Source organism: Canis lupus, chromosome 1 (genome assembly GCF_048164855.1).
Source record: "Canis lupus baileyi chromosome 1, mCanLup2.hap1, whole genome shotgun sequence".
Lineage (NCBI taxonomy): Eukaryota > Metazoa > Chordata > Mammalia > Carnivora > Canidae > Canis > Canis lupus.
In genome coordinates, this window is record NC_132838.1 from 14,755,748 (window position 1) to 14,782,335 (window position 26,588).

Below are 26,588 nucleotides of genomic sequence, written 5' to 3' on the forward strand. Positions count from 1 at the left end.
CGGAGCTTTCTGAGTATGCCCTGATCCCTCTGGAGCAGAGCAAAGACTAAGGAAGGCAAGGCACTGGGGGCTGGGTGCAGGAGCCTGAGCTGGCTTGGCTTCCTGTCTGGGCTTGGGCAGTCTTGTCCCTTGGTGCCTGGTCCCTTACTGGGTGGAGTTCATTCTTCTATGATCTTAGAGCATGTGTACAAGTAGCCGGACCCAGAATGAAGCACCGATGTTACCAAGGCAAGGCTGGTCTGCTCATCTGATTTCTGCTCCCAATGAAAGAGCCAGACAGTCCATCACTGAGTCTACGCAATGAGAAATGCTATGTGCCCTGTCCTGGCCCTGACCTAGCCAGGGACCACTGGGAAGCTGGTCCATGGGAGACAGAGATGATTAGTAGCATGTTTAACATGTGGTTCAAGGGATGTAGGGTTGGGGTGAAGGGGGGTGCTGCAGTCAGCAACGTCAGCTCTGGCAAAACCGGATTTCCCGGTGGACCCCACTGTGCCATCGTTCTGTCTGCGAGCGGTGGAGAGGGGGGCAGCCGCTCCTGACTCTCGCTCTTCACATAAAGGTCTAGTAACCTGTTCATGTGGGTGGAGGGGCCCCTGAGAGAATTGGAAAGAACTTGGCTTTGCGGGAGCAGTTTCCCCAGGGATCTCCTCTATACAACCTCTATCTATCCCTGCGTGATGAAGCCTTTCTATTTCCTGCTATTAAGAACAGCTCTGCAGATTGTGAACCATAGGGTTGATTTCATTAGCGCATTCAACATCGGCTAACCAGTGGGTGTTTTCCCTTAAACAAAACTAGTGGCCCCACAGTTACACCCATTCATTCCAAACCCAAGTTGGGTATGATCTGCTAGAGACACACCTGGCTCCCGGGACAAAAGCAGACGGGTCCAATACTTGTAAATTTTGTATTTATTATAACAAAAATTATGACATGTTCATTTGTGCATTCTGCTTTAATATAACTCTTGGTATGTAAATGATCTAATTGAACGCTATACAATCATGCTGATTGTGGCAGCAGTAAGGAACACAAAAAGTGTCTGCAAAAGTCAGGAGGGTTGGGGGGGGGGTGGACAGGGGAGGAGGAAAAAAGGTGCAGAGGCCCCTGGGGTGCAGGTTTGTTTCTAGTGGCCTAAGGTCCACCCTATCTGAACAGAAGTGCTCTTGGCTGCTCAGCCTTCACACTGCGGGGTGGGCAAGGGAAGGGGAAGGAAGAGGAAAGTCAGTGGTGTGGGCTGTGTCCTTACGCCAAAACTACAAAACATCTGAAGCGTCACTATACAACACTGAGCTATTTACAATAGAAATTTCTCAATCAACTGTTCTCTCAGAGAAAATTAGTGAATCCCAGTGACTTAAGTCACCTGACAGAGTAAAGCAACTCCTAGGAGTTAGTCTCCATATTCTACAAATGTCTATCATTTTCAAGACAAAAAAAAAAAAAAAAAAAAAAAAAAAAAGCCTTTCCCCCAAAGAAATACAGAATTACAATATTATTAAATCATTTAGCACTGGCAACCTGCCCTGCCTTCCAAACAAAACAACAAAAAGCCATTTTAAAAAATATTACATTATCATTAACTGTTTCTCTGTAATATATTAAACCTTTTGTTCTTTGTCTTTACACATCTGATATGTTAGGGGAAGAGGTTAACAAATTCAAATCATATTGGTAAAGCATCACTAGAAGAAAAGTGGTAATTGTTTTTAAAAATGGCCAACAGAAGGAGAACCTACAGAGGAGGTGCCAGGACAGGGTGGGGGCGTGGGAGAGGGCGTGGAGTGAACCCCTGGTTTAACGTGAGCCTGGGAGACTCTTTCTCGGTTAGTTTATTTGCCAACGGGCATCCGGGGGGGTCATAGTGGCGTGTCACAGTAGTCCGGCAGCGGGTCCCCGGGGCTCGGCCTTGGCGCCGGCTGCAGGCCCGCAGGCTGCTGCTGCTGCTTCATCATCTCCTTGACCTCCTCCTCCAGCTCCGGGGGGATGATGAACTGGTCCTCGGGGTCCGGCTGGGCCGGCGCCGCGAAGTAGCCCCCGGGCTTGCGGAGCGGCGCGTCGGCGGCCACCTCGATCACGTTGTGGCTCCTCTCCTGGGGCGCCACCGAGCCGTTGGGCCTGCGCCGCCCGATGGTCCCCGCCGCCCCGTCCGGCCTCCGGGGCAGCCCCGGCTCGTCCTCGTTGGCGCTGGTGACGATGCCCTCGTCGCTGGCCTCGGCCGGCACGTGCAGCAGGCGCTGCGCCTCCTTCTCCCTGGCGCGGCCGCAGTGGATGTCCACCTCGACCTCCACGCGGCTGCCGTTGCTGAAGACGCCCTCGATGGGCTCCTCGTCGTCGCTGTCCAGGCCGTTGTCGGAGAAGGCGCTGGAGAAGGTGGCGCTGGACAGCTGGCGCTGGAAGGCGCTGGCCAGGCCCCCGGGGTGCAGCGTGCAGCGGGGCTCGCTGGCGTAGGCCGGGCTGCTCTCGGCCAGCGCGCCCGACGGCGGCTCGTCCGAGGCCGTGGAGCCCACCTCGCTGCTCATCTCGGACGTGGACAGCTCGCTGCTCATCTCGGAGGCCATGCCGCTGCTGGAGGACGGCACACCCAGCGCGTCGGCCGGCCGGTCCTTGATCACCATGCTGACGGACGGCGGGAAGATGCCGGGGCTGGGCGGCGGCCCGGCGCCCCCCGCGCCCAGCTCGCAGCAGCAGAAGCTGTCCTCCGTGACGCTGAGCTGCACCACCACGGCGCTCAGGCTGTCGTGGCAGCCGTAGCTCTGGGCCAGGGTGCACAGCTTCTTGGCGGCGGCCAGGGCGTCGGGCACGTGGCGCACGGCGGCCACCGCCTCCTCGCTGGACAGGCTGTCCCACAAGCCCTTGCTGCCCAGGATGAAGAACTCGTCCTGGGGGGTCAGGGGCACCGACTGCACGTGGGGGCGCGGCACCACGCTGGGGTGCAGGAAGGTGTAGCCCAGGATGCGCGTGGACTCCGTCACGCCGTTCACCTTGCCGTCCTGGAAGGGGAGGGGAGGGGAGCCCCAAATCGACATTAACGCAGGTGGGTGGCTGGCCAGACTCGCTCATCTCCTCCAGGGCATCGTGAGCTTCCACCGCGGTGGCGGGGCTGCGCGCGGCTCTGTGGGAACCTAGGAACCCGGGGCCGGTGCATGGCTGCGGGGAGGTCTCTGGCGTCCCGCCCCAATTTCCACGCACACAGGGTGTGCTCGGCATCTTGCCGTGAGTCAGTGACCAGAGCGAACTCCGAGGGCCCAGGCTGAAGGAGCGTGTGAAGCCCTAGGACACACTTACTCCAGGGTTTCTCAACAGTGTGGCCGTACCCTTGGGGGAGCCGTCCTGGGCACTGGGATGTGGAGCAGCACCCCTGCCTCTACCTACCACACGCCCAAAGCACTCTCCACTCAGCTGTGAAAAACCAAGGTCTTCAGACATTGCCAAATGTCCCCGCAGAGGCTGGGAGTGGGCTGGGGTGCAAAAGAACCCCTGGTTAAAAGCCACTCACTGCCTTACTCAAAGGGAACAGGAGGTATGAACCAAAAATCACAACTGGCTACACTTACACAGATACACTGGCCCTGGAAGACAGGATGGATACGTTACTGTCCCTACTTTGCTGATGAGAAACTGAGGCTCAGAGGCTTACAGGTTCAGGCTGCAGCTGCAGAGCCAGGATCTGAGTACCAGCAGTGTGGCTTCTGGAGTGGCACCCTCGGGCACCAAACCAGCACCTTCACAGAGGGGGCTTGTGCGTGTCAGAGGAGCTAAGGGCCTGAAGCACTGGGCATAGCCTCCGACGCAGGGAGGCCATGGAGAAATGCTTTATTGTCCTATGCATGATGCCTTCAGACCTCTTGGACAAAGGATTTACTTTGTGACAAGTTTGGAAGTTTGCTGATCCTGCCGTGACCCCGGCCCCATCCTCCCCACCGCTCTGAGGAAAACCGTGCTCTCCTCACCTCCGTGATAATGGCCTTGTGCTGTTTAATTCTCTTCCGTTCTTCTTCACAGCTCATGACGTATGATCTGGACAGAGGCAACGGCTTCCCGTTCCGACAGAGAACCGTTTGGCACTTGCCCACGTTAGCAGAGGTCAAGGTGAAGGATCCTCCTGGGTCCACAGGGTCATGCTTGATATGACAGAGGACAGCAGCACCTCCAAGTTTCTGTCCGGCTGTTCCAAGTTTCCTGGAATCCCAAACCCAAACACAGCCTGTCACATGTCAGTTTTGCTAATTCAATAGGAACAGTGGCCCCTGGGCAGGGCTAGGAGGAAAAATAGAGCCTGGAGGGTCCACTGGCCTCTTTCACCAAAGTGCTGTTCAGTATCTCCAAGGAAAAGGGCTTATGGAATCTGACCCCAACCCCACCTAGGGATCAGTTTCCCACCAAAGGAGCCCTTGGCCTGCTGCATCCAGCCTGCTGCTCCCTTATCCCCAGGCTCCACGGACAGCAGGAAAATAGCCACTTTCCCCCCTACCCACCTCTTTAAATCTCCTCTGCTCCAAGCAGAAGGAACTGAAGGGCTTGCTTCAGCAGGTACACCTGTACCACACCCCCAGACAGGTGTACTTCAAGATGACCTGGCCACCCTCTTCTCCTTTAGAAGGATGTTTGCTGGGATGAGCCTTTCATTACTGGACCACTCATGTTTTTGCCTTATATGGGGAAGACTTTCTAAACCAGTATTATCTATTCCAGAATATTCACAGGAAGGACATTCTAGTGACCAGGCTCCAAAGTGCTGGTGATATACCCCTTTTATTCGTGACCCCTACTCTATAGACTGAGCACACAAAGCACTTACAAGGAGCCAAGGACTCCTCTCACAAGCCCCGTGGATGGCACTACCCCCAGGCGCCTGCGGATCCCGAGTGGCACAGAAGCAAGAAGGCTAAGACGGACTCCTCTGTTTATAGGGGCAGACCGCAGGCACTGTCAGCTCCTATCAGCCATCCACATTAGGCGAGCAGCGGTACCAGCAATGGAAACTCAGGCTGCCTACTTGAATGAGTTAGGATGTCAGGCACAAGGAGACACAGTTCCTCCAATGGCTGAAAAGATCATCCATATCCCATGTCCTCTTAATGGGGAAAATAAGAAGCATATAAATGGCCCTGGAGATGGGCTGACAATTTGGGTCTTTAAGCTCCGACCTGTGGACATCCATGACTGGACCGGCAGGCACTGCTTGCTTCATTCCAAGGCACAATGATTGCTCTTAACAGAAACCAGAAATTGGATGGTAGTTGTGGAACAGCATAGCTGGGAAGAAATCTGAGGTAGGTTTTTTCTTTTTTTTTTTTTTTTTAAGATTTTATTTATTCATGAGAGACAGAGAGAGAGAGAGAGAGAGAGAAAGAGAGGCAGAGACATAGGCAGAGGGAGCAGCAGCTCCATGCAGGGAGCTTGATGCAGGACTTGATCCCAGGACTCCAGGATCACACTCTGAGCCAAAGGCAGATGCCCAACTGCTGAGCCACCCAAGCATCCTGAGGTTCTTAATTCTTACTTGGTGCTCGCATGTCTATAAAAAGATCTCTTTGGGATGCCTGGGTGGCTCAGTGGTTTAGAGCCTGCTTTCGGCCCAGAGTATGATCCTGGAGTCCTGGGATCAAGTCCCACATGGAGCCTGCTTCTCCCTCTGCCTGTGTCTCTGCCTCTCTCTCTCCGTGTCTCTCATGAATAAATAAATAAAAAATCTTAAAAATAAATAAATAAAAAGACCTCTTTAGGGTGGGAGTATGAAGGGCATGTATGCACATGTATGTCTGTGCATATATTCCCCCCGCCCCCAGGACACAATGGTGGTAAAAACAGAAAAAGATCGATCGGGGTGGTTGTTGGACCATCCTTTGGAGTCTTATTGCCCCAGGTCAAATTCTGGTTGTGCCATCTACTAGCTCAAAAGAAAAATTTGTTTTACTTCTCTACCTCAGTTTCTTAGTAAAGTAAGTGCATTTTATCCAGAGAGATGATGTTATGGTATGGCACAGTGAGGTATTTAGAACAATGACTGGTAGATAGTATGGGCTCACTAAATATTATCTATTGTCAGTATTTAATTGCTAATGGTACATGCCCACTAGAATATGAAAGTCGGAGGGAAGTCTAGCAGATATTTTTTCTATTGCTGTTATGAATTGACTTCCTCTGGCAGATTACCATGGAGGGAGAAAGGAGAACTCCTCATTGTTCTCATGACCTTTATCACACTCCCCATTTCCTGGGCCCACAGGGGTGTTTGCAGTACAGTATGAACGGGCAATTCCTTTACAACCTACAAAGCCATTAAAGTGACATAAGAAGGAGCAATTCTTTGAAGGAGGGAACGCTTGTAACATTCATCCCTAAGAGTTACAACATTCCATAGTTTCTATGGTGACTGAAAGCCCTAAACAAAATTCCTGTCTTTGACTCGGCCTCCTACAAAGTTGTCTGAACATCAGTATGTCTCAATGAAACACGGTCCATCCTGATGCTTACGTAAAACCAGATCACCTGAATGCATCTTACATACCCACATGTGAGAACAGTGCCTTGAGACTATTGGGCAAACGGTCTATACTCCTCGCAGGGACTCTAAGTTTTACCTTTGCATAACAATGAACGTATTGACCATGTATTCTTCTTCATTTTTTGTTTTCTGCAGCTCTTCAGCCAAAATGTCACTCATAGTGCACTGGAGAAGGTAGGGCACCTCCACATTACGGTCTCCATCAAACACCCCATAGAGGGCCTCCCGGTTGTCGCAGAAGTTGTTCACCGACAGGGCTGCAACGCACAACCTGCAGAGCAAGAGTGATGCGTGCTAAGTCTACTCATCTTTTCTTGCCCACCCAGCGCTATTAACAGTCTTATCTCTTTCTTCATGACCTCAGATGGGTTAAAAATAAACCTAAGGTAAACCAACCCCAGCTAATTTATTTCATAAATCAAAGAACAGTGATTAGCACTGATACTTCATGATGCCCGCCACCTCCACCACCCTATCTTCTGATTTTATTTTTAAATGGCAGTGAAAGAAAGAGTACAGGAGGTATGGGAAAGAATACAAGATTCTGAATCCACATGTCCATATTCATTCATAAAATATTTATGGCCAATTATCATTGGGCAAAAATGGAGTTAAAGCTAAAATGCTGGGATCTTTTGTATGTTTTCATTTTTTTCCAAACAACCTAAAAAGGCAGGAAAAAACAAAACCCAAACCTATGGAACAGTATTCAGACACTGGCTGATAAGAAGTACAGGTCAGAGAGCAAGCATGAAGCCTGCCCAGCTGATTGCCTGGAGAAAGTTTCTGGGCTGCAGGCAGAGTACAAGAGGTGGGATAGCTGCCTACACCAGAGTCCCTGCACACCAAGCTCTACAGAACCATGTTGTTTCCAAGTAACTTAACTCTGTCCCATAGAATCTCCAAAATTAAACACAGAGGGGAAAGATGACTGGCAGAAAAATCAGAGGCCAGGGCATTAGTGAGTGCTGGGGTAACCTCAAGCAGCCAAATATCCAGGGAACTGGAGTCTTCAAAAGAGAAGTGAGACAGGAAAAACCTCTGAAGAGAATGGTTGAAAAGATTTTAAATTGGAAGAAAACTATAAACCTAATAGATATAAAAAGCTCAACAAATAGTAAGAAAAAGAAAATGGGAAAAAAAGGAACAATTTCTTAATATTGGGAATAAAGGCGGGGGAAGTAGGATAGAGAAGAACATAACCTAAGGAGGAACAAAGCCACGAATGACAGAAGACTTGCAGAAACCATGCAGAAGACAGTGGAGCAACATTTTTTTTAAAGTACTGATAGTGGGGGAGGGGGGGGGTGGAGACAAACAAACCCGAAACTGTCAACCTGGCTTTCTAAGTCAGTGAAAATTGCTTTCAAAAGTTAAGGTGCAATGAAGACATTTTGAGACTCAATTTACTACCAAAAGATGAGCAGTATAAGAAATATAAAAGGAATACATGAAGCAGAAGAAAATACCAGATGGAAATCTGAATCTACATAAAAGAATGAAGTGTACAAGAAATGACAAATAGATGAGTACATATAAAACTCTTATTTTAAAAGTCATTTTACAATAGTGGTTCTCAATGGGGGCAATTTTACCCCCAGGACACATTTCTGATGGTCCCAGTTCTATTGATATTTAGTGGGTAGAGGTCAGGGATGCTGCCAAACATCCTACAATGCACAGAACAGTCCCCTTCCTGTCCAATGATATTACCTGGTTCAAAATGTCAATAAGTACTGAACTTGAGAAACACTGCTTTAGAAAATGCCTATTTAAAGTAAAAATTATAACCATGTATTTTGGAATTTATAACAGAAGTAAAATATGACAATAGCACAAAGACCAGGGGAGGGGAAATGGGAGATACATATTGTATCTTACATTGTATCTTACACAAGGTTCTTACATTGTGAAATGATAGCCTAATTACAGTTTATCTCCAAATAATAAGTTAAACGTTATGCCTTTTGTTTAGTGTGTATAGTATAACTAATAAGAATGAATAAAGGAGATAAAATGGAATCGTAAATCCAAAAAAAGAAAAAGAGAAAAGAAATGGAAAACAGATGAGACAAATAGAAAAGAGTTGGCAGATTTAAACCTTAGCATATTAATTTCATTAAATATACAGGTGGTCCAAATACTGCCCCAAAAGACAAGTCAGATTGGATTAAAAACAAAACAAAACAAAAAAACCCAAAAAACTCCCAAAATATCTAATATATGCTGCCCATAATAAATCTACTTTAAATATAAAAGGACAAATAGGTTAAAAGTAAAAGGATAAAAGATATACTATGTTTATACTAATCAAAAGAAAGCCAAAGTTGCATTAATATCAAAGTATATTACAGAACAAAGAATATTACAGTCATTTCATAATGAACTGATCCTTTTCATCACAAAGCTACAATGTATTAGGTGTTTATGCAATTAAGACAACTTGAAATACATAAGGCAAAACTGATAAAACTAGGAGAAACCAACCCATAATTATAGGCTCTCAGCCACTGACCGAACAAGTAGATAATCAGTAAGGATATTCAAGACACAACAACATTATGGATCAAGTTGATCTAATTGACACCTCACCGCAACAACAGAATACTCATTTTCCCCAAATGCAGAGAATATTTACTGAGACAGACCATAATCTAGGCCAAAATAAGTCTCAATAAATGTAAAGGATTCAAGTCATTCAAAGTACATTCTCTATTTTGGAAAAATCTGCTTAGAAGGCAATTTATAGCTCTATATGCTGATATTAGAATATTAATCTTCTAAGCTCAAATCAGTGACCTAAGCTTCTATGTTAAGAAACTAGAAAAGAGCAGAATAAACTGAAAGCAAGCAGAAATCAATGAACTAGAAAACAAATATAATAGAGAAAAACCAACAGACCAAAAGCTGGTTCTTTGAGAATATTAATAAAATCTATAAACCTCAAACCAAACTGATCAGTATAAAAAGACAAATTACCAATATCAGGAAGAACAGGAGAGCCATTACTATAGATCCTACAGATTTTAAAGGATAATATTATGAACAAGTTTGTCAATAAATTTGAAAACTAGGTGAAAGGGATAAATTCCTTGAAAGACCTAGATTACCAAAATTTATTCTAGAAGAGAGAGAATCCTATAGCAGAGAAATAGAATGTGTAGTTAGAAGCCAAAGAAAATTCCAGGCCAACATGGCTTTTATTGGTAAATTCTCCAAATATTTAAGGAAGAAATATCAATTCTGTACAAACTCTTCAAGAAACCTGAAGAAGAAGAAATACTCTTCAACTCATTTTATGAGGCCAGTGTTACCCTGATACCAAAACCAAAGACATCACAAGGAAACTACAGGCTAATATCCATCATGAATGTGGACATGAGCAACAAATTATCAGCATATTGAATCCAGCAGCATATGAAAGGATAATATATCATGACCAAGTGGAATTTATCCTGGGAATGCAAAGCTGATTCAACATTCAAAAATCAATGTAATTTACCTATCAACAGACTAAGGAAGAAAACATGATCATCTTAATTGAATGCAGAAAAAGTCTATGATAGAAACTCTTAGCGAACTATGAATATAAGGGTATTTTTTTTTTTAAAGATTTTATTTGAGAGAGACAGAGATAGTGAGAGCTAGCACAAGCAAGGAAGAAAAGGAAAAGTAGGGAGCCCGACCTAGGACTTGATCCCAGGACCTTGGGATCATGACTTGAGCCAAAGGCAAATGCTTCACTGACTGAGCCACCCAGGCATCCGGAAAGGGAATTTTCTTAACTTGATAAAGGGTGCCTACAAAAATACCTTCAGTTTTTAACGTGAGAGAATATATTCTCACCAAAGAAGATATATGGATGGATGATAAATGAATGCATGTGAAGATGATTAGCATCATTAGTCATTATAAAAGGCAAAATTAAATCACAATGAGCTATCACTATTAGAATAGCCAAAACTGCCACAACCACCTTATTATAACAGGAAACACTGGTGAGGATATGCAACTAGAATTCTCACACATTATGGCTGGGAATGCAAAACTGGAAATGAATTTGGCAGCCTTATGAAACTTAATATATAATCCTATGGGGTAAATACCTATGAGTAGAAAACACATGTTCACACAAACACTTGTACATGACTCTTGATAACATTCATATTTGTATTTGCTAAAAATTTGAGACATTCTAAATAGATTTCAAATGGTGAATGGATAAACAATACATTCATGCAATGGAACACTTAGCAATAAAAAGGAACATGTGACATCACAGATGAATGTAAAATGCATTATGCTAAATGAAACAAGGTAGACTGAGGGGGCTGTATTCTATATAATTCCATGAATCTGACATCCTAGATGAGGCAAAACCAAGGCAACAAAAAGGTCAAGAGTGGCCAAGGGCTGAGGTCAGGAGGTGAACTGACACAGAAGGGGCACAGAAGTCTGGGGAGTGATGGAACTGCTCTATAACTTGACTGCAGTGGTGGTTATACAATGACATTCCTCATCAAAACCTGTAGTGCTGTACTCCTAACAGGGTGAATATTACTGAATATACATAACTTCTAATTCTTTATATATTAATAAAAACAAGCATCTGATCTACATCATGGTTAGACCGAGTTTTATACCTGAAAAAATAATCCTAGCTCTTGAGGAGCTTAACAATAGCTCACACTTACTTTCCTATATAGCACATCTTGTTCTAAGTACTTCACATATGTGGGACTCAGGATCCTTACAACAACTCTGAGGACAGGCATTGGTTTTAGTACCATTTTATAGTTGAGGAAATTTAGCCAAAGTGAGGTAGAGTAACTGCCTAAGGTCACACAGCAAATAAGTGAGAAGCCCAGATTCAAAGCCTGGCTCTTATCTCAATACCTTGAAATCCTTGCCTCTATTAAAAAAAAAAAAAAAAAAAGTTATCCTAATTATATGGCTATTTGTAGCAAAGTAAAATTTAATAATCCTAGGTCTATCTTCCTTCTGTACATTCCCTGTGCTAGTCAGAATGAGGGGACGCATTAAAAAAAAAAAAAACACTTTAAAATATACAGTAGTGATTCTTTTCTGTTAAAGCTTCCTGTTTTTTAGTCTGAGAAAGAAATCTAAATTATCCAGTTTCAGGTTCCTGCTTAGGTTTCCCCAAAGGATCTGAAATGATCTGAGAGGCAACACTGCAACCCTTGGGGAGGGAGAAAAGAAAACAGACATCTGAGCCTGGGAGGCAGAACGACCCCTCTCCTTCTTATAAGATGGCAAGTCTCATGCTCCTTGTGTACATGACCACTTTAAAATAAAAAAACCCAAAACACTTGAGACTTCTGGCAAAACCTAAGGGTAAAAAAAAGGCAAGGGGAAATAATGTGAGGACCAGGGTAACACAAACTTGAGGTGCTAATAACATTTTACTTTTAATCTAGATGGTACTTTGCAGATGTATTTGCTTTAGGACCATTCAGAGAGTTGCATGCTTATTTATGTAACTTTCTATACGAATGTTATACTTCAATATAACATTAAAGGAAAAAAAAGTGGAGGTGCCTAGGTGGCTCAATTGGTTAAGCATTTGGCTCTTGATTTTAGCTCAGATCATGATCTCTGGGCTATAGGACTGAGCCTCCTGTTGGGGGCTCCACATTGGGTGTGGTGCCTGCTTAAGATCTCTCTCCTCTGACCCTCCCCTACTCTGCTCTCCCACATTCATTCATTCTCTCTCTCAAAAAAAAAAAGTAATGGTCAAAGAGAGAATTATACAGTAAAAACAGGTCTAATTGGTCCCCGGCTTCATTAATATGTTGGAGTAGATAATAAATTTTAATATCCAGAGATGTTTAAAAACCAATCTTGGGTTTTGTTTCACAGTAGTATCCTGGAATTAGCAGTTTCACATACTGGTGGTTATAAGCAAGACCTACGTCTTTTTAAAAAAATTTTTTTAGACTTTTAAGATTTAAATTTAACATACAATGTATTATTGGTTTCAGAGGTAGAGGTGATTTATCAGTCTTATATAACACCCAGGGCTCATTATATCACGTGTTTTCCTTAATGCCCGTCACCCAGTTACCCCATCCTCCCACCCCCTTCTCCTCCAGCAACCCTCAGTTTGTTTCCTATGATTAAAAGTCTTATGGTTTGTCTCCCTCTCTGATTTTGTCTTGTTTTCTTCCTCTCTTCCCCTATAACAATCATCATATGATCTCATTCATATGCGGAATTTAAGAAATAAAATAGAGGATCATAGGGAAGAGAAGACCTAGGTCTTTTAACAATATCTCCAGAAAGGAACTCTTGAGTGCTCCAAAGAATGTACAAATGTCTCCCCAAAAATACAATGATAAAGAAAGAAAAAAAATACAATGATAACATTGCGCAAAGTACACAGGACTCATGCAAGAACCAGAGCCCAGGCACAACTGGTTATTCTGCCTTTATTGGGCAAAGGGAGCAGAGGTGTTGAAATGGGGGCTACCTCTTCTCTAGACAGCACAATGCCAAATCACACCCTTAGGGAAAGAAGGATCAATGTGTCAGATCCAGAACTTAAGTTGATTCTGTTTTCTGCTCAAAAAAAGAAAAAAGAAAAAAAAAAGCAGCATGGCAACCACAATTCCACTTTTCATTTTCCACAAAAGATACTCAGCTAGTCAGTGGTTCCCATTCCTAGAGGCCCATTAAAATCACCTGTGGGAGATTTTAAAACATTCTGAAAAACTGGGCCCAGGCTGAAGATTTTAGGTTCCTCACCTGACTGATTCTAATGTGCACCCAGGGTATTACTGAATCATCTTCCACTTTTTGTTCTTTCCCTATTGTCAAAACTTCAGGTTGCGATACCTTAATTATGACTATTCTAATTTATAGGCTTCTTTCCTTTTCTGGTACTAATTATTAGCACCTCTAAAAAGCAAGCCCGAGGAGCTTGATTACAAAGGCCCTATGAAAGGGAAGAAAAAGAAATTGAGATGGACAAGTCCTGGCAGCAAGACAAGCAGTTGACATCTCAGGGAATGAAATATGAAACTCCTGCCAACTTAATTTATTTTTTAAAGATTCATTTATTTTAGGGGCCTGGGTGGCTCAGTTTGGTTAAGCATCAGCCTTTGGCTCAGGTCATGGTCTCAGGGTCCTGGGATTGAGCCCCACATCTGGCTCCCTGCTCTGTGGGGAACCTGCTTCTCCCTCTCCCTCTCTGTCAAATAAATGAATTTTTTAAAAAAAGATTTAGAAAGTGCACATGAAAGCGAGTGTGTGAGCTGGCGAGCGGTGGTGGGGGAGGCAGAAAGAGAGAAATCTATCAGCAGACTCCCCGCTGAACGCAGAGTCCCACTTTGTGGGGCTCAATCCCAGGACTCTGAGATCATGACCCAAGATAAAGTCAGGAGCCGGCCGCTTAACCAACTGAGCCACCCAGGTGTCCCTGCCAAGCTAATTTAGATGGTAAGAAACTATTCCATAGAACTAACAAATCAGTAATGGAAGTGATTGAATATGGACAATCAAGGCTACTTCTCTTTTAATACTATCCCATTTTACTTGGTAAATAGGCTTCAGAGAAAGATAGACTTTTCCAAAGGGCAGGGATGCATTTCCATACTCAGGCTTTCTCTAAACACTGGAGTCTCACAGAGACTCAATGTGTCAGTTATACTGTATCCTAGCAACATCTCTCACAGAGAAGAGTATGTGATGCCAAGCAGAGCTTAGCTTACTGTTCAAATGTAAGGCATGAGGTGGCCTCACTTTGGGGAATCCTGCTCAGATCAGTGTGACACGAGGAAAGTGTGTGCTAGCACTGAGTATCTTCCCCACTAAAGAAGGGAGGTGGGCTGGAGGCGCTTCTCATTCCAAAGTTTCACCCACTTGTTTTTCACCCCTGAGGCTTCAGTGTAGCCATGGCTCCATACAGCTGGGGCTCCAGATGCATCTCCTGTTGAAGGTTGATCAATCTTGAAACAGCGGATATTACTAACAAGAGAAAAGGAAGGGACGGGAATCATTAAAGTCAAATACGTGTGAATTGCTACCTTTATTTGAGAAATGAAAAACACCTGCTAAGCGCTCTGTACTTACCATTTGTGTTTAATGTGTTTAAAATATTAGTCTAAACTAGCTACTCAACAAAGTGAAAACAAAGGGGCAGATACAGAGAGAGCATGAAAATTAGTTTCTTATCAGCATCCCAGGGTGGTTGAGACCTTTACACATGGCACTTAGATGGCTGCTGTCTCCTGGGAAAGAAAAGGACAGCTCTCAACCCTGGTATGAGAAAATATTATGTTGGGTATATTCTTACAACGTGAATACCCAGATTTGAAAAAGTACAAAATCTAAGCCACAGTAATGTATTTGAATGATGTGAGAGAATTCTGCAACACTCATTCTCAAATCCAATTTCTGCCCATATCATCCCTTCAAATATTTCACAAATACTGAGGATTTGCCATCCCCGAAGTTTCCAATTCTTTCTTCAAACTTGCACAGCCATTTGTGCTAAGACTAATATAAAATTACGAAATAAGGGGTATTTCATAAATCACACATCAACTATGTGAATTTAAACTGGGAGACAAGTCATCTCACCTCGGTGTCACACGTCAGAACTGGTCCAACAGGACCCAAGACAAATACCGAAAATGTAAACTCTTGAATGTGGTTTATTAAAAACCACCCTACTAGAGAGTATTCAGTGCCCCCAAACAGGAAGTCATACAGATGTGAAACAGTTTTTTAAAAATGCTGGCTACCACATGGTGAAATAAATCCTACTTATTTATAAATTGCCACTAGTTTTTTTTCCTCTGTTACTTAAACAAGAGAAAAAAACCTATATATAATCTCTTAACACAAACACTTTTGTCATGACCCCAAGAATTTAAGTTAACTCCAAAATATAACAAACACTGAATACCCTTCAACTCTAAGAAATAAATCAGTATCTCATTGTATTCACTGATTCTAGAAATAGCTGGTTGCAATTTCTTTAAAATTTAAAAATATTCCATGAAAAGAAGTTTCTACTCTCAATTACCAGCAAACATTCACTCTTCCCTTTATCCTAAACTGAAAAAGTGCCAATAGAAAATCCAGAAATAAAACTAATACCTTATTTTATAGTAGAGCTATATATCCTCTATTCAAATTTTTCAATCCCAACAATAAAAGAGAGCCATTTAAAAAGGAGTCTGCCATTATCTGCTATTCATAGAACCTGGAACCAAATTTCATCCATGCACAATGGCAAGCAAACGTGATACGTTTCTTAAGGCCTACCTAAGGTTCTCGCTACATCTCTGCTACCTTTCTGAATTCCAGAGAAAAACTGAGGGCTCATTTCTAAAGACATGAGGTTGATCAATCTTGAAACAGCGGATATTACTTTTATTCTTTTTATGGAACACAGAAACTTCAAAGAAATAATTCCATCCTAGCATGAAATTAGTGAAAAAAAAAAATAATCCTTAAACTCCCCCCAATCCTTTGTAGTGAAGTGTGTGTGTGTGTGTGTGTGGGGGGGGGGGGGGGGGGTGTTCTCACTCTCTGCCCAGCAGAACATAATGTGGCTGAGCAGCTGTCCGAAATGACCTGAATGTTGACTCTTGTACATCTTTAAACGAGTCTGAGAGAACAGAGGAGCTGGAGCTCAATCACACAGAAGAGCCACCATATGCACTCACCCTGACTGATGTCGAATAAACAGGCCAACCCTTGAAAAGCACAAGAAATACATTAGGTATGGAAGCTCTCCCAAGTTATTAAGAAGCCATAGCCCTCTCTCTGTTAAACAGAAGGCAACAACAGTCTTACACAAAAGTCTTAAGACTTCATGTTACCTTTTTTAAATCTGAGAACACATGTGCTACTTTGTAGTAGCTGCTCCAGTCCAGTAGCATGTAACAGGCTCACCTCAGAGACTTTAACAGATTTTTCTGACACATATATAATAGTAGGGTAATTCTAGATATGTGGTTTTGCATCTTTTTTCTAATTACATCACAAACATTTCCCCATATCATTTTATATCCATCCTAAATATAATAGATATATCTTGATAACTACTTCCGTACCTAAAATGAGCTCTTTTCTGATTATTTTTTAGAATACATTTTGCCACAGAAAACCCTGGTCTAAGTATGTGAATATTTTTTAAAGCTTGATACACAGAGTCAATAGCTTTTAAGAAAAGTTGTGTCAATTTACAGTACTCCAGAAGCACCAATTTGAGGGGCGGCGGGAAATGTTATTTAAATATTTAATATTTCCTTGATATCCTGAGGTTGAACATCATGTTTTCATGTAACTCTCTGTACCTCTTTTGTTAAAGGTTAACGTTCTTTGCTTGTTTGAGGACTTTTCTTATAAGAACATTTTCTATTGAAAACATGAATGCTTTTATTTTTCCTATTTTTTGCCAGTGTTTCTTCTTAGTTTTAGGTTTACTCTTGATCACTTCTGGAAAGATATTTCAAACTTTAATGTATAAAAAGTATTTTTAAATATTTATAATGTAAATATCAAAACCAATTTTTATATATTGATTTCTCCTCTTGTGATCTCTGTCTTCCTACCACCCCCCACCCACCTTTTTTTGGCCTAAAAAGTCATACATTCATAGGATTTCTTCTTCCTTTTAGAAATTATTTCATTTTATAGAGTTAACTCTTTAACTTAGCTAGAATTTAATTTGGTGTATAATACAAGTTCAACTTTTTTCTCCAAACAGCTATTTCCATTTAACTAATTTTGATATAATTATTTTAACATAAAATTTCATCTTTTTGTAAAAATCCTCAAAAGTAACCTGTATAAATGCAATATATATGTTGATAATCCATTCACTCTTAGTTCTGAGAAGTCTCTTTAGCAAGTATCTAGGCCATTCTTCTCATCACACAGATGAGAAAACTAAGGTCTATACAGACTCGGTTGGGCCAAGGCTTCACACATTGATAAACAGTGGAGAGTGCCTGGGTCCCATGTGGCTTTCCTACAATACTCTACTTCAGCAGTATTCTTCAATTATATATTGAAATCAATTAAATACCTAAAATGAACAGGCACTAATTAGGCCCATTCTATCCAGGAATCACCTTGAGTGATGTTCAAATTTTGGCTTGCACTAAAAGCCTAGGATAATATTAATAGATCACTGACGCTGCTTACTCTTTTTTTAAAATTCTACTCCTTTTCAGTTTTTTTCTAAGATAATGGAATATAACTTTTAGCAGTAGATAGTACAAGTTTAAGCATAAATGGCATACATAATGATTACTGTGTCAATGTCCAAGACTTAAACATACCATACAAATTTCTTTGTAAACTTCTTCACATTTAACATCATATGTAGAGATCTTTAGAGTTGTAATATAACTCTACATTGTTGTTTTTAATGGCTATATTCAGTTGTGAAGCTTAATTCTGTTGATAGACTATTAAGAGTTCTGTGATGAAAATTTCTCAAAGACATCTTCTCTAACGAAATTTCCTTTAATATTTTACACAGTGAACTTCAACTGTAATTCTCTATGGACATCAAGATGAGACTGTATCAAAGAATCCTTTCCCCAAACAAGGAGGTAACTTAGCAGGATCTAAATACCCCACACTCCCACTTTTAAATAATCTGGATTTTAGTTCCACATTGTACATTTTCCCCACATGATGCATGTCTTCCAAAATCCTTTCATAACACACCATGTTATTGGTGACTGAGATGTAAGTTTATGTCGTGGCGCATCACTGCTCCCCTGTTTTTCTCTCCCCTTTCTTCTTTGCAGGCATTATTCTTGTTCCCTTTTTGGCTGGATACTTCCTCAAAAACTTTCTGAAAGGACACTTAGGTATTCAACTATTTGAGAGTGTTTCTGGCCCTCCATCGTGGTGAACGATATAGACTCACGAGTCACCTCAAACATGATCGATACAGCTAATAGGTCATATTCTGCTCAGTTTTCACGCTGTGTCTGTGATCACTGATGGGGCTGCAGTGCATCACTAAATACTTACTTCAGCAGTTCCAGGGTCTTGTGATCGAGGGCAAGTCGGGGGTTTCCAGTCAGGTCTAGTTCTTGAAGTTTTGGAGGCAGGTTTTCGGGTAAAGTGACTTCACTTAGCTCATTACAGCTCAGGTCCACGCACTGAAGGAACCAGGGGAAGCAGGAAGTGAGGGCCTGGAGAAGCGAGTGGTTCTACACTCCCACCCCTGCCCTGAGAATCAGTCTTACCATTCACTATTCGATACTGGCCAAATGCAGAAAAATAGGTTGTCTGCTGCCCTCCCATAAACACTTAAAACAGATCTTGCTGAATGCAGCTAAAATGTTTACTTTCTTTGATGAACACAGAAAATCTGTGTTCTTTATTCTCCCATCTACATTTAAAAAATAAGCATTAACTGAAAATCCTAAGCATAGTTTTTCTTATTGCTCACAAAATCTCTGCACCTGTTATAGCCATAAGGGTTACAATTACAACATCAAAATGGAAGTGAAGGATTTTCTTAAGCCAAAAAACTCGTGAAATGAGGAAAGGCCAGGAGACATCCAAAATGAGAAGATACTTCAAAAGAAGCTAAATAAGAAATTGGTAAAAAGACTAGCTGGTGGGCATGCCTGCCATATGCATGAGGCAAATATGGATCCTAAACTCCAGGCATCCAATACCTGGACTCCCCAACAGTTCCTGCCTAATCTCATTTGGAAAACAACCACAAAAAGGGTCAGCATATTGATCACAACAAAATTATGTGTTATCTGTGAATGGGAATAATGCCTCCTTTCTCTCAAAACCTATGTAAGGCTTAAATGAGGTAAGCCCTAGAATGAGGTGCTGCATTTGTGTTATGAGAGCAGGGAACCACGGTAGAAGGCAGCTCCCCATGTACAAGAGAGAACAAGAGTGACTGGCAATTTTTCTGGATAAAAGAATATGAACCCACAATTTGGCAGAATGGGTTGGAGCATTCAACTCTCTGGCTTGGGATGGCACCTTATTATCATTTAAAAAAAATGCCTCAAGAGCCTATTAAAGTTCTTAAGATGGTTTGAAAGGCAAATTGTATCTAAGAATTTCAGAATCTTTAAAGTAGACAGAATCATCTTTACTTGGAAAGATTTTTAAGTCTATTATGGATTGGGGAGGGACAGAGACTGAATAAAATGAAAACCCGTATTTCTGGAGAAATATATTCTTAACTGACTTCAAAAATACAATGTTTCCACACTGTTTTATACCCTTGCTCCCAAACAGTAGCAATGATATAAAATTATGCTGTAATTTTAAGTAATTATTTTTTATTATGAGAGCATTATAAACACATTACCAAAAGCTGGACTAGCAGAAAAGCTTAGGAAACTTGCCTTAAATGTTGCAACCTAATACAACCAGTGTTATTATTCTGTATTCTTGTAGCCTTATTAATATAAACAAAAACTTAAAAAATAGGTACAATTTCATCACACTGCACTTAATCCATGTCTGTACTCCCATCACCTTTGATAACCTTAACACTCTAAGTAGTACATAAATTCACTTAACCTAAACATTAATTGGGGAAATTGTTATCTCCTTTTTGTTTTGTTATCCTACTTGTAAATAATGGTTGCATCAACAGTCAATTGGACTTTAATGAAACACTGATAATACTTATTAATGATGAGCTATTCCATCATCAGCACAGACAAGACAAATGGTATCCACACAATGTGTGGAGTAGTGGTGACACCCAAGTGTAAGGGCTGGCTGATGTGAGTAATTTAGAACACATAATTGACAAAACATATTCAGATCAGAGCATGCACGACAAAGAAAGACTAGACCTTTTAGAACACTAAATTTTATGAAATTGATAAGCAATGTTTTTTAATGTTACCTAATGATTTAAACTTTCACAGTTCTGAAGATGTAAAATTGCTCATTCTTTAAATTGCAAAATCATAAAATGAGTTCAGCAGGGTATTTATTTATAAAGACAATGCCATTGATATCTTTATAAATAACCCTTTTAGAGGTGGCACCTGTCATCATCCCGAGCACTGGCCCCCCCTCCCCACCCCTTAATTTACTGCAACCAGTTCCCATATCCTGTCCAACTGCATCGCCTCTCCTGGGAGGTCTGGGACAGCATCCTGACATTGCTCTACTGTCACTTCCCTGTGACCCACTCCCCACTGCTGTCAGGGTGACTCTGATGTGCTTTATCCCATCTGATCACTCTGGCTTGTCTTTCAGTTGCTCCCTACCGCCTTCCAATCTGCCACCGGACTCCTCTGCATGTCAAATAAGGCCCTTCATCTCCACCTTTCACCACCTGCTTCCTCACGCTCTATATTCAGCTGTGTCAAAGTTAATTCCAGGTCTCGCAGGTGTCATGTTCTCACCTGTGCCTCTGTGCACATTACCCTCTGTGACAGGGACTCTCAGGCTTTCTTGCCTCTTACTTGGTAAAAATCTACTTTGTTCTTGTAGGTTTCAACTCCATGCCAATTCCACTAGGACCCCTGTTTCAAACTGATGCTTCTTGTTCAAAGTATCTGCTTATTTATTCGTTCCATTAGACCAGAATCCTGGAGAACAGACACCACCACTTCTCCAGAGTCCTGAGCACTGTGCATCACAAAGAGCAGATGCCCAACAAATACTTTTGTTCAAATGAGGAACCAATAAACAGCTAACTGCCTGGGAATTGGTAGACAATTATTTGTTGAATGAAGAAATAAAACAGTCATCCAAGAAGAGTCTCTAGTAATTCAGTCTCCTAGGATGGGAAGTGAGGTACATGTGCTTAGATTAAATTCAGTCTGGGCTAAGTCACACCACACTGCAACACTTTCTTTAGTGGCAAGCAAGAGAGAAATACTCTTTGATAGCTCTGCACATTGAAAGTTTGTTCATAAAAATTGCAGGATGCTGGTACCTGGCACTGACTTACTGGCATTAACATAAATAGTGAGTGCTCTATTTATACAAGTACTGTTTCCTATTCTTTTAACAGTTCCCAACGAATGTTTATTGGCTAAGTGATTATAATGGCTACCCCTGGGAAAATAGAAAATTGGGAGGTGAGACTGGAGAAAAACACAGTACTTGCATATTGTGTTGTTGAACATATGCTTCTCTATTGTTTAATACACTAAAACTTTCTTGAAAATATGTTGTTAAACGGAATGTTAAATTTGTCTACCACGTGACTAACAGAAAGTTACCTTTCTCTCTCTCAGGCTTATTCTAGGACATAGCTTACAAAAATTACTTGGCTATAACACAAAGTTCTGGTAAGAATACTCAAAATGGAATTATCCAAGCCTCGGAAAAAGTTAGATAACTCCTAGTTGGAGGAACTCATGACTTAGAGGAAAATTACTGCTAATACATCTAGTGAAGAGCACGGAAAAATAATCAGTGCATCTTAAAGAGAAAGAATTGATCTATCATTTAAGTATAATTATCACCAAAGCTCTAATATCTTTATTATAATGTTTTCCTCACAAAACATTACTAAAGGGCAGCAGCCTGGGTGGTTCAGCGGTTTAGTGCCTGCCTTCAGTGCAGGGCGTGATCCTGGAGACCTGGGATCGAGTCCCGTATTGGGCTCCCTGTGTGGAGCCTGCTTCCCCCTCTGCCTGTGTCTCTGCCCCGCCCCCCACCTTGTCTATCATGAATAAATAAATAAAATCTTTTTTTAAAAAAAGACACAAGCATATCAATTTCTCAAAAGATTTATGTATTAGAGAGAGAGAGAGAGAGAGAGAGAGAATGAGTGGAAAGGCAGAGGGAGGCAAAGAGAATCCCAAGCAGATTCTCCTGACATAGGGCTCGATCCCACGACCCTGAGGTCGGTACCTGAGCCGAAACCAATAGTCGGACACTCCACTGACTGAGCCTCCCAGGCGCCCTTGGCATATCAATTTTCCATAGCACTGTGTATTTTATTACCTGCCCAGTAACTGCCTGTGCCACCCTCAAATGACAACTTCACCTACTAGCTGAGTGACTCTGCAATGGCTTGCTTCATTCTTCAGACCACAGCTAGCCTGCCACCTCAGCCATGCTGCCCAACCACTCCAACAGGTGCAAAAGGGGGGCTCCCTATCACCTTCACACTCCTTTGCCCTCATGGGGCAAAAGCTTTTGCTGACGTAATTATTTTTGTAATTATTCAGACATGTATATTGTTTAAATTGCCCCACCTTTCATTAGGGAGTTGCAAAAGACCTTTAATTTTATATAAAGCCTCCTTCTCTGTTACAAAGACTGATTTTTCTCTGAACAGGTTCACTAATTTTTATTATGAATTCATTAAGAGGCAAATAAATCCAAGTATTCATCCAAAGGAACACTGATTTAGCACCTCTAACGTGGCAGACAATAAGCCAGACATCAGACATCAGGGATCTACAGAGATGGCATCACAGGCCCTACCCTGGGGGAATTCCCAGGCCAGAGCAGGAAATGGACAATACTACTTCCAGTTGTGCGAATCAGCAACATGTACAAGTGTGCATGGTTGTGACAGCGAAGGGCCCACTGCTAAGACCTCCAAGAAGGCTTTCCAGGACGGGATTTTTGTAAGGAATCAAAGTTAAAGGTAACGTTAGGAAATTTCCTAAATAATTATTCCTGACCCAGATTCTAGGACCATAATGATGACTGCTCCTCATTTCTGGTTTTCAGATATGCAATATAAATGCATCAATGACCTTATAAATCTATGAGGTCGGCTACTCTACCCAGCTGACACCAAAGTGGTCCCTGATCTGTCTTCATTTGCATTATCCTACTTTCCAAAAAATTAATCCCTTTCCTTTCATCTATTCTGATCCAGCCATTTCCCCATGTTCTTGGTGTTTTTATCACCACACTGGTTCTCTCTCTCTCATCTCACCTTAGAAACAGTAGCAAACAGTTTGATTCCAGGGGATAGTCAACTTCCTGTACCCACTGTTCTCAAGAGTGTGGCATATTAAAAATACTTCATACTTCATTTCCCAGTGAAAATAACACAGATCTTAGAGATGAGTTCACTCACCTTATCCAAGTAGTTTATTACTGCATAGCACAACATGAAAATATTCTGAAGAAAATTTGAAACATTTTAAAAAGATACTGTTCATCTAGTAATTAAAATCAAGATGCCACGAGAACATGTTAAATTTAAAAAAGAAGTTCCTGATATGGTGTTTAAACTACACATTTCATTTACTATATGTATCACCAGTTTATTTTACCTACTTAAACTACACTTCAAAAAAGGTTAGAAAAAGTCACTAATTGGAAGTCACTCAACCAAGAGCTTGGGGAACTGAATGCCATACTCATGATCACTTTTGCTATTTGGATTCATTAGCCATGAGTAGCCGAAATGTGGACCTCAGCCCAGGACCAGCCGAGCCAAGTCTGGCTTATGTGGTGACTCTGGGATCATATCTTCTTCTTTAGCTCATTGAGAGCTGATTTATATCCAGAGGGAAGCCCGTCTACTTTAGGACCAGAATAGAATACAACCTGCTCAGGGCACACAGGACTAAAGGTAGAAGATTCATTTGAAAGTGAAGACAATAAAACTAAGGAACAAAAGTACTCTCACTTGGTCCACTTGGGCTCACTGGAAAACTCTGAAAATATACTTTTTCTTACTAACAACTTATATGATCTTCCTGCTCAAGTACAGAAAGTGATGCCTGATGATGAGATCTCACTAAGACGTACCAAAATGGAAAATGGCCAGATCTAAATTTTATCCGATTAGAAGGTGCATACACTCTCTGTTTTAGAGGTAGATGAATAATGGCTTAATTTTTCAAGTTACAAAAATATATTTTGGCACATGTATTTTAGTAGGGGAACTTATTTATACTTTTAAGTAATAACTGGCTTTGGAGCTTTGGTAACAAAGCTATGAATAAGCACTTTTCTTCAATGGCTTAAAAGATGAGACTGCTTGGAGAGAACAAGCTAGTTAAATATACCAGGGCCCATGCTTCTTTAAATCATGTTCCCTGTTCAGTTTTTATAATTGCAATGATCTAATACCTTTTATGAACTACTTTACAATTACTTCACTTTATTTCCAACAAGCAATATGAATATAATCTAGGGTTATTAACTCAATAATAAAATTTTAGTATAGGCTGAGTATTTCAACTGAGGACATTAAAAACACGCTAATTTAGAGCTCAGTTTGCAGTGAAGATGCTCATAGGTATTTTATCATTTGAGATACAGCTAAGCCTTTTCACCCAGAATTTTCTTTTGGATGGTTTAAATGTGTGTAAATACTTACACTGCAATTTAAAATATTCTCATATGAAAGAACACTGACATGCCAATTCAGAGTTCTAAAACATTATAACTACTACTTTATCAACACTATCTGTCCAGGGCTGTGAAATGTGTACTTCTGCACATACAGGATACTTGATGTTGCCCACCACCACTCCCACCCCAGAGAAAATCCCCAACAACAAAATCTCTATCTGCTGGTGATGGAAGAGCTGGATCAGAAAGACAGGAGATTATTAACATATGGAAAATGCTAAGATTTAATATCTGGGATAACAAGAAAAATCAAAGACCAAAAGAAAGAAAATCATTAAAAAGGCAATACCAGAAGTAAAATTTTTAAAGGAGCTGTAAAGTCAGTTACAGGCAAAAGTCAACAGGGAAAACGTTAAACAGAAATAGGAGGCGCCGACTTTAGAATCCAGGAAGCCAAGCAAGGGTCTAGGAGAGGATCTGTTTTCACAGAACAAGAGTCAGATTTTGCAAAATCTAGTCAAAACCTAAAAAGTTTAAATGTCTATCTGTATCTGTACTTTAAACCAGATACTTAAAAACAAAACAACAAGCCTAATCCACAGTTTAGAGTTATAGAACATTAAAATAGGAGCAGAAAGTAAGACTGGCAAACGGGAGGTTGGTCTTGAGACTTTTCCCTTCTTGTACTGGGGTCCCACTGGGCATAGCGCACAGAGACCAGTTCAATAGGCCCCCGTAGAAGATACCACAGCGCAGCCCCTGTGTCCAGGAATGGGCAGCACAGGGGCCCTGGGAAGCTTAGCTGCTAACCTTTGCTGGTGCTGGAGGCCAAGACTTGATTAAGTAACAGATTTCCAGATTTTGCTGATCATCAGACAGAAGAATTCCATATAATCAACATCAGAGTTGAACCACATCAAGGACTGTATTAATCATACCTAACATTTACAGAGTCTTTCCTATGTGCCACTCCTATTTCGAACATTCACACGTACTGTTTCATTTCATCCTCACGGCACTGTGGTAAAGGAAGGAATATTCTTCCCCTCATTTACACCTGAGGAGATGGAGCAGTTAAGGAACTTGTAACTGGGAATCAACTCCAGGCCTCCCTTCAGAGCCCTGCCTTGTCACCACTGTGAAAGGTACTATGTAGAAAGCAGAAGTAAACTATGTCTGCTAGCTTATAACCAATGCTCTAAAACGCCAGTGACGTATGAAATGATAGTGTGCTCCAAGTAAAATACATCATGGCCTAAAGTGTGCACACACATGCACACACTTAGAAGATGGCTTGTGTATGCCTTGACCACAAATGTACAAAAAACCCCACAAAATGTATGAAGATGATGTGTACTACTTAAAGTGCCTTCAAATGTCTACACACTTTCTATAATCTGATACACAAAGTTCGTATCGGGAAGTGCCTGAAAAAAGAAGAATGGCCAAGAAGGATGACTTCTGTTCCCTTTTAGAAGATTAGAATATGCTCCAAGTCTGTAACTACAGAGTTATTTTTTATTAAGCACAAAAGCGATGGTCAGAAATGCTAAGGTGCTAGTGAAAAAATACATGATATGTAAAGAACTTCTTACTTTTGTGCCAAAAAAACATGAATAAAAAGTTGTTAGATGGCTTTCATTCTGTTGAACTGGTTTCATCCTATGATCTACCCTGAGTCAGAAGTCAGGAACTGCAGACTATCTTCTGCCACCAATTTGTTGTCTTCATGTACACAAATCCTTTCATTATTCAGGAGCTCAGTATCAAATGGAAATAATATCTGCTAATTTCGTTAAGT

At 41.6% G+C, this 26,588-nt stretch overlaps 1 protein-coding gene and 1 long non-coding RNA gene across 2 annotated transcripts in view; one reads left to right on the forward strand and one right to left on the reverse strand.

Annotated features, from left to right (window-relative positions):
- Positions 1-896: 896 nt before the first annotated feature.
- PHLPP1 (PH domain and leucine rich repeat protein phosphatase 1) overlaps positions 897-26,588 on the reverse strand; it is a 206,784-nt gene continuing 181,092 nt past the window's right edge. The window contains exons 13-17 of the mRNA XM_072821458.1: positions 18,539-18,669; positions 14,396-14,500; positions 6,591-6,785; positions 3,957-4,185; positions 897-2,996 (exon numbers count right to left, since the gene is read on the reverse strand). Of these exons, the coding sequence (XP_072677559.1) occupies positions 1,863-2,996; positions 3,957-4,185; positions 6,591-6,785; positions 14,396-14,500; positions 18,539-18,669 (1,794 nt within the window). The 3' untranslated portion in view covers positions 897-1,862. The remainder of the gene's footprint in view (positions 2,997-3,956; positions 4,186-6,590; positions 6,786-14,395; positions 14,501-18,538; positions 18,670-26,588) is intronic.
- LOC140630749 (uncharacterized) lies at positions 6,364-21,212 on the forward strand. Its single transcript, XR_012028463.1, has 4 exons — positions 6,364-6,523; positions 6,650-6,900; positions 18,036-18,108; positions 20,999-21,212. It is a non-coding gene; the product is annotated as an uncharacterized lncRNA (long non-coding RNA).